Source organism: Neltuma alba, unplaced genomic scaffold, assembly GCF_004799145.2.
Source record: "Neltuma alba isolate B1F8T4 unplaced genomic scaffold, ASM479914v2 tig00010776_pilon, whole genome shotgun sequence".
NCBI lineage: Eukaryota > Viridiplantae > Streptophyta > Magnoliopsida > Fabales > Fabaceae > Neltuma > Neltuma alba.
In genome coordinates, this window is record NW_021635597.1 from 92711 (window position 1) to 105878 (window position 13168).

At 35.6% G+C, this 13168-nt stretch overlaps 3 protein-coding genes across 3 annotated transcripts in view; 1 reads left to right on the plus strand and 2 right to left on the minus strand.

The window, feature by feature from the left end:
* Positions 1–1002: 1002 nt before the first annotated feature.
* Positions 1003–13168, minus strand: part of LOC114758949 (probable inactive dual specificity protein phosphatase-like At4g18593) — a 60000-nt gene continuing 47834 nt past the window's right edge. Inside the window, exon 3 of the mRNA XM_028948052.1 lies at positions 1003–1337. Coding sequence (XP_028803885.1) covers positions 1183–1337 — 155 coding nt within the window. The 3' untranslated portion in view covers positions 1003–1182. The remainder of the gene's footprint in view (positions 1338–13168) is intronic.
* Positions 4346–10449, minus strand: LOC114758941 (rust resistance kinase Lr10-like). Its single transcript, XM_028948043.1, has 3 exons — positions 9530–10449; positions 9409–9435; positions 4346–5572 (listed from the first exon to the last, which is right to left on the minus strand). Exons 1-3 carry the CDS (start codon positions 10317–10319, stop codon positions 4554–4556), a joined length of 1836 nt encoding a protein of 611 aa, XP_028803876.1. The 5' UTR covers positions 10320–10449; the 3' UTR covers positions 4346–4553.
* The window catches only part of LOC114758942 (rust resistance kinase Lr10-like), a 29648-nt gene continuing 27694 nt past the window's right edge, over positions 11215–13168 (plus strand). The window contains exon 1 of the mRNA XM_028948044.1: positions 11215–11953. Coding sequence (XP_028803877.1) covers positions 11266–11953 — 688 coding nt within the window. The 5' untranslated portion in view covers positions 11215–11265. The remainder of the gene's footprint in view (positions 11954–13168) is intronic.

Genomic DNA, 13168 nt, shown 5'->3' on the forward strand with positions numbered 1-13168 from the left:
TAAACGTGGATATAATATATCCAATCGATTTGTTTTTGCCACTTATACTATTTATTTTTTCATTTTTTAATATTAATTTTGAAGAGAGCTCATTGAATTAATTGTGAGATCACATCATATCCGCTGGATACATCTTAAAAATTTACTGTATTTTTAAAATTAATTTTTTATATATTTAATTTCATTCTTTTGGTTTTTTATTACTAATCATGCCTGTAATTAAAATCATAAAAAATTATTTTATCACTTTATAATTTAATTTGTCAATTATTATTTGATGTTTTATTCTTATATACATTATTAGATATTTATGTAACATTATTTTTATCTAATTATTATATTAATGGTTTGATTAAATGGTCTAACCAATCTAACCGTTTAACTCATAACTTGTTGATCTTTCTGATTTGACATTTAGTCCGGCTCTTAAAACATTGCTTGTAACAGGATATGATATGCGTGTGAGATGGAAAATTTGTTCAGAATTTCATAATCTTTTTCAAAATCTTTCAAAACAAAAAACAAATGATCTTTTCAGAAATATCTCTATTTAGTTAGGGGCATACTTAAAAAAGACAATTTTTTAGATTTTGGTCCTTTTTTTTTTCCAATTCCTTACTATAGTTACGAATTTAATTTTAAAATCATGAAATTAAAAGTTACATTTCAAATTAGTTTGATTTCAAATTTAATTTTTATGTATATGTTTCATTATTTTCTTACTTTTGTATAATATGTTGTAGACTTGTAGTAAAAACTTGCTGGTCAAAAAAAGACTTGTACCCATGTTTTCTTCTTGTTTTACTAAATCATTCAATTTTGCTTTATTGGTATTGTTAGCACATAAAAAAGTTATAAGACTTAACGGTTCTAACAGAGCAAAATTAAATGATTTAATTATAAAAAAAAGGCATGGGGGGAACTTATGCTATATTTTAGAACAAAATAGTAATAATAGCTTTTGAATGTCTAAATTAGATATCAATTGTTCAAAAAAAATGCGCACTAACTTTTTTCTATTATGGTGGTGCAGGAGACCAAACCTGTGGCTGTACAAAATTCCATATTCTAAAACTCCCATAATCCATAAGGAAAAGCTCCTTACTGATGTTCAGGTATTACTACTATCGAGTTTTTCCAAGCCTCAGGTGTGGATTATGGGGAAGCTGAGAAGCGATTGAGTCATATATAGCACTCATCTAAATGGCATTTATGCAGCTGAAATGCAGGATTCACCCATGCTCCACAGCTACACTGCATATCTGCCCAGTGGAAATAACCCAAACGAGCATTGCATCCCAAACAGAAAAGTTTTTCCTCTACATGGCCCTCATCAACTGCCAAGTGAAGCAATACTCATACAGAGTTAGTGTGAAGAATGAAAAGGAAAATCTTATGGCAACTGGATAATATATTGATTGAAATTTACGAAAACCTGTTTGCATCTACTTCTGGGCTCGACAAATACCGAGGTACAGTCCACTGACTGTTTTTCTGTGTTCTCATTTCTCTTCTTCCATTTGAAACTTGCTTCTCCTTTTCCCCGCTATTCTCGTCTGAATCTACAATTCTTCGGCATTTCTTACATCGGTAAATAAGGTGATCCTTTTCTGGGGTCTCCAACTCGGAGCTAACAGTTCCAGCCATTTGGCTTCACTGATCAATGATGTAAATGTTTAATATTCTGCAAGTTTAAAAGCATATGAGAAGACAACACGAAACCTAATATAAAGGAATGTAATTAACAAAATTTCCTACAACAAATGAGTAGCATTTGATAACAAGTTCTAGTGTATCAACATGTTTATGCTACTTGTTATCAAGACAAGACCATACCCATTAATAATATGAAGTTCTTCGCACTTCAAGTTAAACTTCTTGAGTAACCCATGGTTCATTATGTTTTAATTTTATGCCCATGGCAAAAGTACTTTTACTTTAATTAAAAAGGACGTAATCCGTATTTAGGATGATGCATGTAACAAGAATTGGCACACACTAACATTGATCAGACAATCATTGTTACTTTAGACACAAGTGACAGCAGATGTGAACTAGGCGTGACAATATTAAAAGTTGCAGAGACAATGAATCTTCATGTCAGCAACCAAAACAAATTATCTATAAAAAAAAAAAAAAAACACACACACACACACACATAAACACACGTGGTCTCCCTACTAGAATACTTAAATCTGTCAAATTTGCAACGTGGGGGTCTCGAAACCAACGTGGTTTTAGAAGCATCACATCTTCATTATTTGAGATCTTATGCTTTGTTAGAGAACCATCCGGTCCCACTAGACGGGCTGTTAACATACTGAACATCTTTTGATGTCTCTAACTTACTTATATTTTCTTTTGCTTTAATTAGCTGATATGCTCAGGTTTTTTGGTCCGCATGCCCTTTGTAATTTCATTCTTTGATGGAATTTTCCCTTTTCTCCAGAAAAGAAGCTTTCTCCATCAGACTGAAACAGGGAGTACTAGTTACCTAAAATCAAGTACACCTAAAACATGTACCATGTGGGGGAGGCTGATGTCCCCAAGGTAGAATGTTTATTTAGATTGTCACTGTAGTTTCGCCTTTCATGAACACCCTGTCATCTCACCTTCTACCCCCTTCTCTCTCACAAGCCACGAGTCCGAACACATATTGACACGTAATCAATATTACTGCATAACCAATGACAGCCCTATTGTAAATTATCTTACATTGGAATAAAGATATCTCACCCATATGATGAACAGGGATGGGAATCCTAGGACTCCTAACTGAACTTGGTTCACATATATCTTAATAAGAACGCATTATGCATAGGGTCAATCAGGACTTGCGAAATTATATTGTTCAACTATGTTTGTTGCCCTAAAGGTGTTTTCTTCATAAATTATACTCACAAAACCATAATAACACAAACATTATTGCCTCCTTCGAATTTTTTTCCCCCGTGAATGCTTGGTTTCATGTTATTAGCAATCCCCAGCTTAATTTGATAGCAGAACGCAGGAGTTTCTAAACAAAGACAAGACGATTAAAAAGAAGGGAAAAAAATGACCAGCGGCAGCTCAATCCCTAGTTGTGAACACCGCCGACGCCAAGCTCATGCTTGACAAACTATAGTTTTGGGCCAAAATCATAGTTTCAAAAGAAATGAATCCATTATGTTTCTGGTTTAAATTGAAGAGTATGATTGTGCCTGTCAGAGTAGATTTCAACGATAATATAACTTTAACACCCATCAATTATTTTTTTATAAATATTTAATCTTATGTTTTATAAATATACATACACATATTAATTATTTATTAATTATATTATCTTATATATTATTAATTATGTTGATAAAGAATATATTATTAACAATTTTATTCCTTGAAATTAAAATATATTATAAAATTTATCTTTTATGTAATTATCATATTAATTTATGCCTTTTTTACTAATGTGTACATATAAAAAATGCTTCTAATAACAACTATCCAAACACTCTCACTTTATCAGAATTACTTTTTCACAAAATCTATTCTTTATAAATCTATTTTTTAGAAATTATTTTTCAAATCATGATTTGGTTTCATCCAAACGTCGGTTTAGTTTGAAATGTAAAGTGGAATTCATATATTTGCAGTTCTCCGTGCAAGGCCTCTGAGCTTCTTAGATTAGGCTAACCACAAATGACAGGTACTTACGAGCATGTTTGGATCTTTGATTTGGGGCTATCGAAAGAAGAAAAGAAAGCCCAATTAATCAGTATGCAACTATGCATAAAGAGCCTCACTTCGCATTAATGTTTTTTATTTCTTTTTTTTTTAAACGTCGCACTAGTTTTCCTTTGTCCTTGGAGCCTTCGTTCTCGCATGCGGAGGAAAGAGCATTGCTTCCGTGAAGTGGCAGGAAAAAGGATTTGGGACAATGCTCTTTTTACCGGGTCATTTCAAGCAATTGCCAATTTAAAAGAACCTGATTAAACCCTAGCTACGAATTGAACAGCTGTATATTGCCGAGTTTGCAATCAGCACCCTGGAATAGGTGAGCGTTTTTGGCTGATTACTTTATTCAGTTCCATACAGCTGATTTTGGTTTTTACTGTGAAAGGATTTGGGAACACTTCCTAATGTCCACAAATTAAGAAATGTGTGTAATGCATTGATCAATAACCTGGTGTTTAGGGGAGGGGGATTCCTTTACTTTGGAATCGTACACTGCAAAACTAATGCGTGAAAATTTTCAAACCATAAGAAAATGATCTAGAGTCAGGTTTTGCAATATTTCTTAGATTAATATATATATAGCATAGATATCTTATATCTAAAAGGCTAATTTTGAAAACCGCATCTTCTCTGAGGCAAAACCCCCCAGCCTAAGGGGGGAGATACTTGCTGGCCAAAAAAAAGGTTTTTTGAATACAAAATGGCTCATGAAATGATGCACTACTTCATGTGCCTGGCAGTTCGATCCGTCAACGTAAATTCATGATAGATCATGCTTGTTTCTTACAAATATTATTTCATTTTCACACGCCTTACGCTAAATTGAACAGTCACTCGTACTATGCTCTGAAGACCTCTGAGCCGTCAACATCCCCTTGAAGCATCTCCACTACTCTGCCCATTGAGGGGCGATCACTTGGGCTCAGCTGTATGCAAGTAAAAGTAACTGTAATCATTTTCAGGGTTATCTTCTTCTCTTCTTCTGTGGCATTGCTTTTAAATATTGTTTCTTCAAACTGATCATGAACCCATTTCGCAAAGTAAGTCTGCCATGAATTCTGCACAACATCATGGTTCTTTCTTCTTCCTGCCATTTCCATCAGCATCATCCCAAAACTATAAACATCAGCCTTGTGTGAGATGCCTCCAATGTTTTTGTACAACAATTCAGGAGCCATGTATCCCATTGTGCCTCTAGCTGCAGTTAGAGACACAATACTTTTATCTGTTGGATATAGTTTTGCCAATCCAAAGTCTGAAATCTTGGGAGAAAAATTCTCATCAAGAAGAATATTGTGAGGTTTGATGTCAAAGTGTAGGATTTGCTTGTCGCAGCCTTGATGTAGGTACTCAATCCCACAAGCCACCCCTAAAGAAATCTCATTGATCTTCTCATAATTTATTGATGATTTTTCATGCTCAGAAAGTATGTATTTATCTAAAGATCCGTTTGGCATGAACTCATAAACAAGAGCTTGCTTTCTTCTCTCTGCACAAAATCCTATCAATTGCACCACATTTACATGACGAATAGTTCCAATGGTGGAAACTTCATTGATGAAATCATGCCCATCTGTTGTTGACTTGCCTAATAGCTTAACAGCCACATCACGCTTGCTTCGAAGCTTTCCTTTATATACAGAACCATAACCCCCTTCTCCTAACTTGTGCTTGAAATTTTTTGTCATTCTTCTTATGTCAGAGTAAGAGTATTTAATGGGCACTAAATTGCTGTGACTTCTTAGGAAATCCTCAATGTCATCATACTCAGATAAATGCCTCCTTCTCATTTTATATATTAGAAAACCCACAACAATTGGGAATCCCAAAGCAAATTTTGCTGCAAACCAAAGGATAGCTACAAAAAAGGATAAAAGAAAAAGGCAAACTAAATGAAAAGAATGAAGCAAAATAAAACAAAATATCCAGAGAATTTCAGTCCAATTCAATTCAAGGACTTACTATTAAATTTTTTATGTTGTGGAAGCTGGGTGCCAAAAAAATAATTTCCATTAACAATTGCATGTTTGCCATATGACTGATAGAATTAGACTTATTCTGGTAGAAAGATAAAATTGGATTTAAACTACAAATTACCTATTGGGAATCCTAAAATGTGCAATTCCTATTGAATCTTATGTGCTGTGTATAGTTGGGGTCCTCAAACGGAGTAGTTTGTTGTGTAATTGTGACTATGTGCGTGATGGAAATAGGACTTGTGAACATGTTAGGAAACTAGAGTTGGTATTGAGCTTATAAATAGGACCCACACTTATCTTGTATTCAGATAATGATCTGTAAACATCAATGAAGTAATTCGGTGTGCGTTTCTCAGTTTCTCAGTTTCCTATTACCTTCCCCTCTTGATTCCTTTGGATTCTTCTCTCAACTCTTTCTCTCCTTCCATCTCTTTCTTTTTTCTATCACTCTTGTCAAAATTACATGTCATAATTTCCCAAGGATAGAATGACTTCGGGTTTATGGTGGGGCTAAAAGGAGATGGAAGGTCGAATTCATTGGAAGTCGTGGAGTTGTATGTGTAGTGATAAGGGGAGGGTGGTATGGGCTTCAGGGACTTCATGAAAATGAATAAGGCTTTGCCTACTAAAACTGCTTGGATGTTATGTCAAAATCAAGATGATTTGTGGTGTAAGATATTAAACGGTAGATACTTCCCAAATTCTGACTTTATGCAAGCCAAGAGGGGTAATAAGGCATCATGGAGTTGGTAGAGTATTTTGGAGGGTAGACAGCTTCTTCAAAAAGATTTAACTTGGAAAGTTTATTATGGTGCTAAAATTAGTCTTTTTTAGGATAAATGGCTGCCTGAAGCCAAGGGCCATTGTCTGAAGCAGAGGATACTTTCGGATGATATGAAGAAAATGAGGGTAGCTAATATAATTGTTGATCAACAATGGAACTTTAGTTCTGTGGAAAATATGTTGGATGATAAGAAAAAGAAGTGGATTAGCATGGTAAGGCTACTTGTTATGGAAGGGGTTGATAAGTATGTTTGGTTGGGGAGTAGGGATGGCAATTACTCTGTGAAGCTGGGTTAAAAGGCTCCTAAGAGGGAGGAGGGTAGTGTGGTGGAGGAGAGGCCTAGCAGTTTGTATAAGGCTTCCAGGAGACTTTGGAATAGCATTTGGCAGATTCGAGTAGCTCCAAAAGTTAATCACTTTCTTTGGAGAGCAATGAATGGTGCACTGGAAGCTAAGGCAAAGCTCTTTAAAAGGAAATGCACCACTAATCCAATGTGTAGCATTTGTAAGGGGAGTGTTGAATCCATTGAGCATGCTGTTTTTTTTTTTTTTTTTTATGTTCTTGGGCTCAATCGTGCTGGTTTGGTTCTCCCTTGGCTATGAGGTTTATGGAGGGTAGCATGGTTAGGATGGACAGGTGGTTGCCAGGGAGAATGAAGTCAGATGATTATAGTGTTGCTTTGCTTGCTTGCCTATGCTTAGAATATTTGGAAGGAAGGGTGTAACAGTGTTTTTGAGCATGTTGACGTTAATGCTGTGAACTGTTTATCTAGAGCTATTAGATTGGCCAATGAATATTAGAGTCAGTTGGAGAGGAAGGAAAGAAGGAAAGGGATCGTTGATTCGGATGACAGATTACTATACTGGCAAAAGCCTCAGGCATGGGTTGTCAAGATTAATGTCGATGGTGCTTTCTGTCCTAGCAGGAAGTGTGCGAGCATTGGTTTGCTTGGGAGGGATAGTGCAGGAAGGTTTCTAGGAGGAGTGGGAAAGATGGTGGAAGCTAACTCTACTTTCATGGCTGAGTGTTTAGCTTTTATGGAAGCTCTTCATGATAAGGACATATTCTGTGATGGTAAAGTTGTGATTGAGACAAACTCTCAATTGTTGTTTAAGAGGCTGAGAAGTGGCGACATAAGGGGCTGTGAGTGGAACTGCACTGACTTGCTGAAAAAGTGTTTGGAGGTTGGGGGTTCTGTCAAAAACTGGTCGCTGTCCTTAGTCTCTCTTAAGGGCAATAATGCTACAGATCTTATTGCAGCTATGGTGATGAGGGATATGGTACTGCAGGGATGGCTTGACAAGCCACCATTCTCTCTTATGGAAGTTTTAAGATATGATCTCTAAAGTCCTAACACTGCTGCTGGTGTGAAGAAATTAATAGATAGGCTGAGTTTATTTTGCTGTAATTTTTTCTGGTTTTTGTGTTCTTTTGCCTTTTTGTTCTGTCAGGTTGTTCCTAGTTTTCCTGTCTTTACTTCCTTTGTTGTATCTTAGAGCTCTTTGTCTTTTGCTTTACAGGGTTATTCGAGATTGTATTACTTTTTCTGATAATCAATAAAATGGACTACTGTTTCTGCTAAAAAAAAAAAAAGAACTGCATTCTTTATGAAACGCCTAATTGTTTACAGTCATTAATTGTCTGCTATCAAACTGTTTGGAATAGATAAATGGCCAGAAGAAAATGCAGAGGAATGGAGAGGTCTTACGTTGATAAAAATTTTGCAGGCAGGTGCATTTTTGGTCATTATAAGTGATAGTTTGGTTAGGGGTTTAGACTATGTGGCAATTTTAATGCATATGCTGAGTCACAGCCTAATCATAATCTGTCAGCCCCCACAATAGTCACTAATGCTGTTGCAAATAGAATATTATCCATTATCTTAGGGACCAATGGGTATTAAACCTAATGAAAAAAAAAAGACATTATAATTGAGAAAACTACGAGGACTCGTGCAGCTCAATTAGAAATTGGGTGAGCCTATGGAATTGAGGTGTTAATTTTTTTAGTGAAAAATTGCTCTAAGGTCCCAAAGAAGGAATATCATCACTAAAAAAATTTCATAATTGAATAGTTTGCAATGACAATTTTTAGGATTAAAAAATACTCATTTGTTATTGAGATTTTTAGTAATTATATATTTTTTTTCTTGAGACCTTATATTCTCCCCTTTTCTTTTAATTTTTTTAAAAAATAATTATGACTTGTAAGCAGAATGATTGAGACCTTGATTAGGCATTGATCACTACGTTTACGTTTCCTCGACTTCTAAAATTCTCCAATCAAGGGTGGCTTGGAGTAGAAAACCCATAGTGCCAAAGATTCTAGGTTAAGCACCATATTAAACCAACAATTAATATTAGACCTAAACCCTCATAATTAGAGCTTGTGTATCCTGTCATGTTGAATAGACGTCTGGCAGTTGATAGAATATTGTAGCCTGAAAAGGCAAAGTTAAAAAATTAATATTGGACCGCCCTAAAAAAAATATATTTGTATTTTACAAAATAAAACCCTTCTAACATATCTATTTGATATTACTTTTGATCCTTGTTAAGAAAATTAGTTGAGTTAGTTATTTGTAATAAATAGATATTGTCTTCTTTAAAATATTTTTATTAATTATGTGTGCTTGAACTACCCACTAATAGTAACTTCTTAATATATGTAACTACTATAGGGATTACTTGATGGCAAATAGATAAATATTAGAAATAAGATGGATTGAGGTTTTATATTCAGGACAAAATTAAATATTCTAGTGTTTATATTAAAGATTGGAGGTAGTGTAAAGTAAAAAGCACATAAAATAAAACGAAACCATACATCCAATAAATGTTTTAGGAATTAACCTTGCAAGTATGATAAATTAATCAAGGCATGAATAATGAATTAAAGAAGCCATAAAGAAGAAAACTTTGCTTTGCTTACCTATAGAAGTCACGACTATTGCAAAGCCTGCGTGGTAAAAAAATTCCAAATGTAATTACTTTCTATTAGATCACCATCAGAATAAATATCCCAAGTCTTAATTAATCTAAATGAAGCTCACCACGAAACAAGGGAAGAGAAAATTCTGCGTATTGGTCTCGACAAAGAACCATATTAGTGGCATCTTCAAACCAGCAGTCACCTTTCTCTCCTTCCCACTCCCCACAACGATTTGGTCGCCATGTGATGTGTATCCCCTTTACCTCTTGGCTGTGAACTTTCGGATATGAACAGTTCTCATTACATGTCATTGGTCCCCATGGCACCACCTTCACCATCAAATCTATTTTGCAGGACTCTTCCACATCAGACACCCTTGCATGCCACGGCAGCACATAAGAATGACGCGTTCTTGGCGCTTCACTCGTACAAGGTTCCACAGTATCCGTATGCAGATCAGGAGAGAGTGGATGTTGGCAGCTGACAAACACTAATCCTCCCACATAGTAATTGAAGTTGTAATTTTTGGAGTCTAGTTCTGTCTCTTTGGCTGTGAAAGCTTGGCTGAAGTTGTGATATGTGAGAGAATGACGAGAGATCGCCGAACAGTTGTTGTTGTCAACTCCGGCGGTGATGGATTGGAGAGTTGTGGCGGAGTTAGCAGCATAAATGGCCTCTACTAAGTGCCTCCCATAGTTTAAATACAACGCACTTCTGTTGTTCTCACATACTAGTTCGTAACTCGGATCGCTGCAACTATTGAAGGGATAGTTTCTATTTGTGATGGAGGCGTTGAACACATGTCCGCAGGATTCAGTAACTGTTTGGCCAGAGATAAGTCTCTCGATATTAGTGTATAAAAGGAAAGCAAAGAAGGCAAGGAAGATGATTATGAAGGTCCAGTATATCATTGTGAAGGATCAGAGGAGGAAAGAAACAAGATAGTTTCCAAGCAGAGGTGATGGATGGACACAACCACATATATGTATTTGTTTTGGAGTGTCTCTGACATTCACAAGCAATTCAATGGGAAGTTTAATTTATATTACTTCTAATTTTTAATATAAGAGTTACTTTGACATTCAATTTGATCCTAAATATAAGACTCTAATACATTTTGTTTCTCATATTTATTCATATTTTTTCAACGTAGTTCTTACAGTAGTTGCAAATGTTAAAGATTTTATTAAATAGTAGTTCTAACTAATATTTTTTATTAACAAGAGTATTTTAAAGAAGATAACATTTATTTATTACAAAAGACTAATTTAATTGATTTTCTTAATCTATTCAAATCAGTTAACTAGTTTTTATATTAAGGATAGGAAATAGTATTAAGATTTTAAAATTCGCTTAATGATATATTTGGTTTGATGGAAATGAAGGGGAGGAGATGAGAGAGGAAATTTTAATGAGTTTATAAAAATTGGAGAAATTGAGTTGAAAGCTTTTAATTGATTTTTTTATTTTTTATTTTACATTATTGAGTTGAAGTCAATGCTTTGTGCCAATCCTCTATCGCCAATCGTTAATGAAGGTAACCAGAATTTTCAAGGAAAGCAATGGAAGATATATATATATATATATATTTTTTCCCAAAGTCAAAGATGATTACCAAACAACCAACCATACAATTAATGAAATGCATTTGTGGGATTATGCTGAGGAAACAAAGACAATGAAAGGTTTGACTTTTAGTTTCATTTCGCTTGTTCGAGGAAATTTCCAGTAAATAGGAACAATGGTTCCTCAGGAGGGCGGTTGCTGACTTGCTGCCCATTTCTATTGTTCAAACTCTCACAAAATTTTATCTTACATTTCATGTGTCAGCATCGTACCTAAAGGTTGTTCTGAACAATGAAACAGCATAGCCGATTGCCCATCCTGGTCTTATTGTTCTGCATCTTAACTATTTTTGCAGAACCAGACACCCGTGATCCATGCAAAGTAACAAGGTGCAGCGCTGATGGACCAGACATTCGATTCCCCTTTAGACTCAAAGGAAAACAGCCAGCACGGTGTGCATATAATCCGCACTTTGATCTTTACTGTACTGAAACAAACCAGACCGTGGTCGAGCTGCCTTTCTCAGTCAAGGTTATCATACAAGACGTAGACTATAAAAAGCAATTCTTTGACATGTCAGAGCCTGATGGATGCCTTGCTCATCTCAATTTATCTGCATCTCCTTTTCGGTCAAATGATTATTATGAATCAAGCCGAAATGCGTTATTCAATTGCTCAGGGACATCTCGTAGAAGTTCAAAATTTCGACAATGGGGGAACTTTTCTTGCCTCGATGTTGCTGGCTATGAAGTTTTAGCTATACCATATGGAGAGGCAATCTTGGACTATCCTCTTCTATCTTGCACAAGAATTCCTAGTTATGCATCAGTGCCCAATTCATTTTACAATTACGATAAGCTTGCATATCTATCTTGGCTCAAACCAAATTGCACTAAATGTGAAGAAGATGGAGGGCAGTGTAAATTGACAGAAAACAAAGTTGAACGTGAACCTGAATGTTTCCAAAACCCTCATACAGGTATACTTTTTTTCTCCAATTATAATACCTTCATAAACAGAGTATGAAATCCATGTCTATGTGAACCTGATACAAAGTTCATTTTAGCAGGTCCATCAAAAAAGATAGTACTCACTCGTAAGGATTCTTCAGCCAACGGTTCATCATTTCACATATAAATTGAACACAAAAGTTCCCAAATCAATTTAATACATATTGTATATGCCGCTGTATTTGCAGTTGAAATCCTAGGCCCGTTTCTGCTCATATTTGTTGGGTTTGTTGCTTATTGGGTCTATGCAGCTAGCCTAGAGAGGCAGGGTTACAAAAAAATTAAACTGTTTTTGGAGGATTACAAAGCACTTAGGCCTGCTAGATAACTCGTATGCAGATATAAAGAGGATCACTAATCAGTTCAAGGATGAACTTGGACAAGAAGCTTACGGAATTGTCTTTAAAGGGAAGCTGTCTAATGAAATTCAGGTGGCTGTGAAGCTTCTCAACACTTCTACTGGGAATGGACAAGAGTTCATCAATGAAATGGAGACCATGTGTCAAATTCACCATGTCAATGTGGCTCGCTTGGTTGGCTACTGTGCGGATGGATTCAAACGAGCTTTGGTTTATGAATTTTTACCCAATAGTTCATTGCAGAAATTCATAACTTCAGCTGATAGGAAGGACCTTTTCCTGTGATGGGGAAAGCTTCATGATATTGCTCTTGGCATAGCCAAAGGAATTGAGTACCTTCATGAAGACTATGACAAACGGATCCTCCACTTTGATATCAAACCTCACAACATTCTGTTAGACGACAAATTCACTCCAAAAATATCTGATTTCGGTTTGGCCAAACTCTGTTCTAAGGATCAAAGCATTGTGTCAATGACAACAGCCAGGGGCACTTTGGGCTATATTGCACCGGAGATATTTTCTCAGAACTTTGGCAATGCGTCTTATAAATCAGATGTTTATAGCTATGGAATGTTACTGCTTGAGATGGTTGGAGGAAGGAAAATCACAGATGTCACAGAAGAAAATGGCGAGCAAGTTTACTACCCACAATGGATTTATAATCTTCTAGAGAACAATGAAGACATACAAATCCATGTGGAAGGAGAGGAGGACACTAAAATTGCAAGGAAGCTATCCATTATTGGACTTTGGTGTATTCAGTGGCATCCAGCAAACCGTCCAACCATGAAAAACGTGGTTCAAATGTTGGAAGGGGACGAT

What these genes read in the sequence shown, in the direction of transcription:
- LOC114758941 (XM_028948043.1), bottom strand. Translation starts at nt 10,319, where the DNA reads ATGATATACTGGACCTTCATAATCATCTTCCTTGCCTTCTTTGCTTTC. An exon ending in TTCTCTTCCCTTGTTTCGTG is followed by an intron (nt 9,436 to 9,529) that starts GTGAGCTTCATT and finishes TTTACCACGCAG; the next exon opens with GCTTTGCAATAGTCGTGACT. An exon ending in AATAGTCGTGACTTCTATAG is followed by an intron (nt 5,573 to 9,408) that starts GTAAGCAAAGCA and finishes CCTTTTTTGTAG; the next exon opens with CTATCCTTTGGTTTGCAGCA.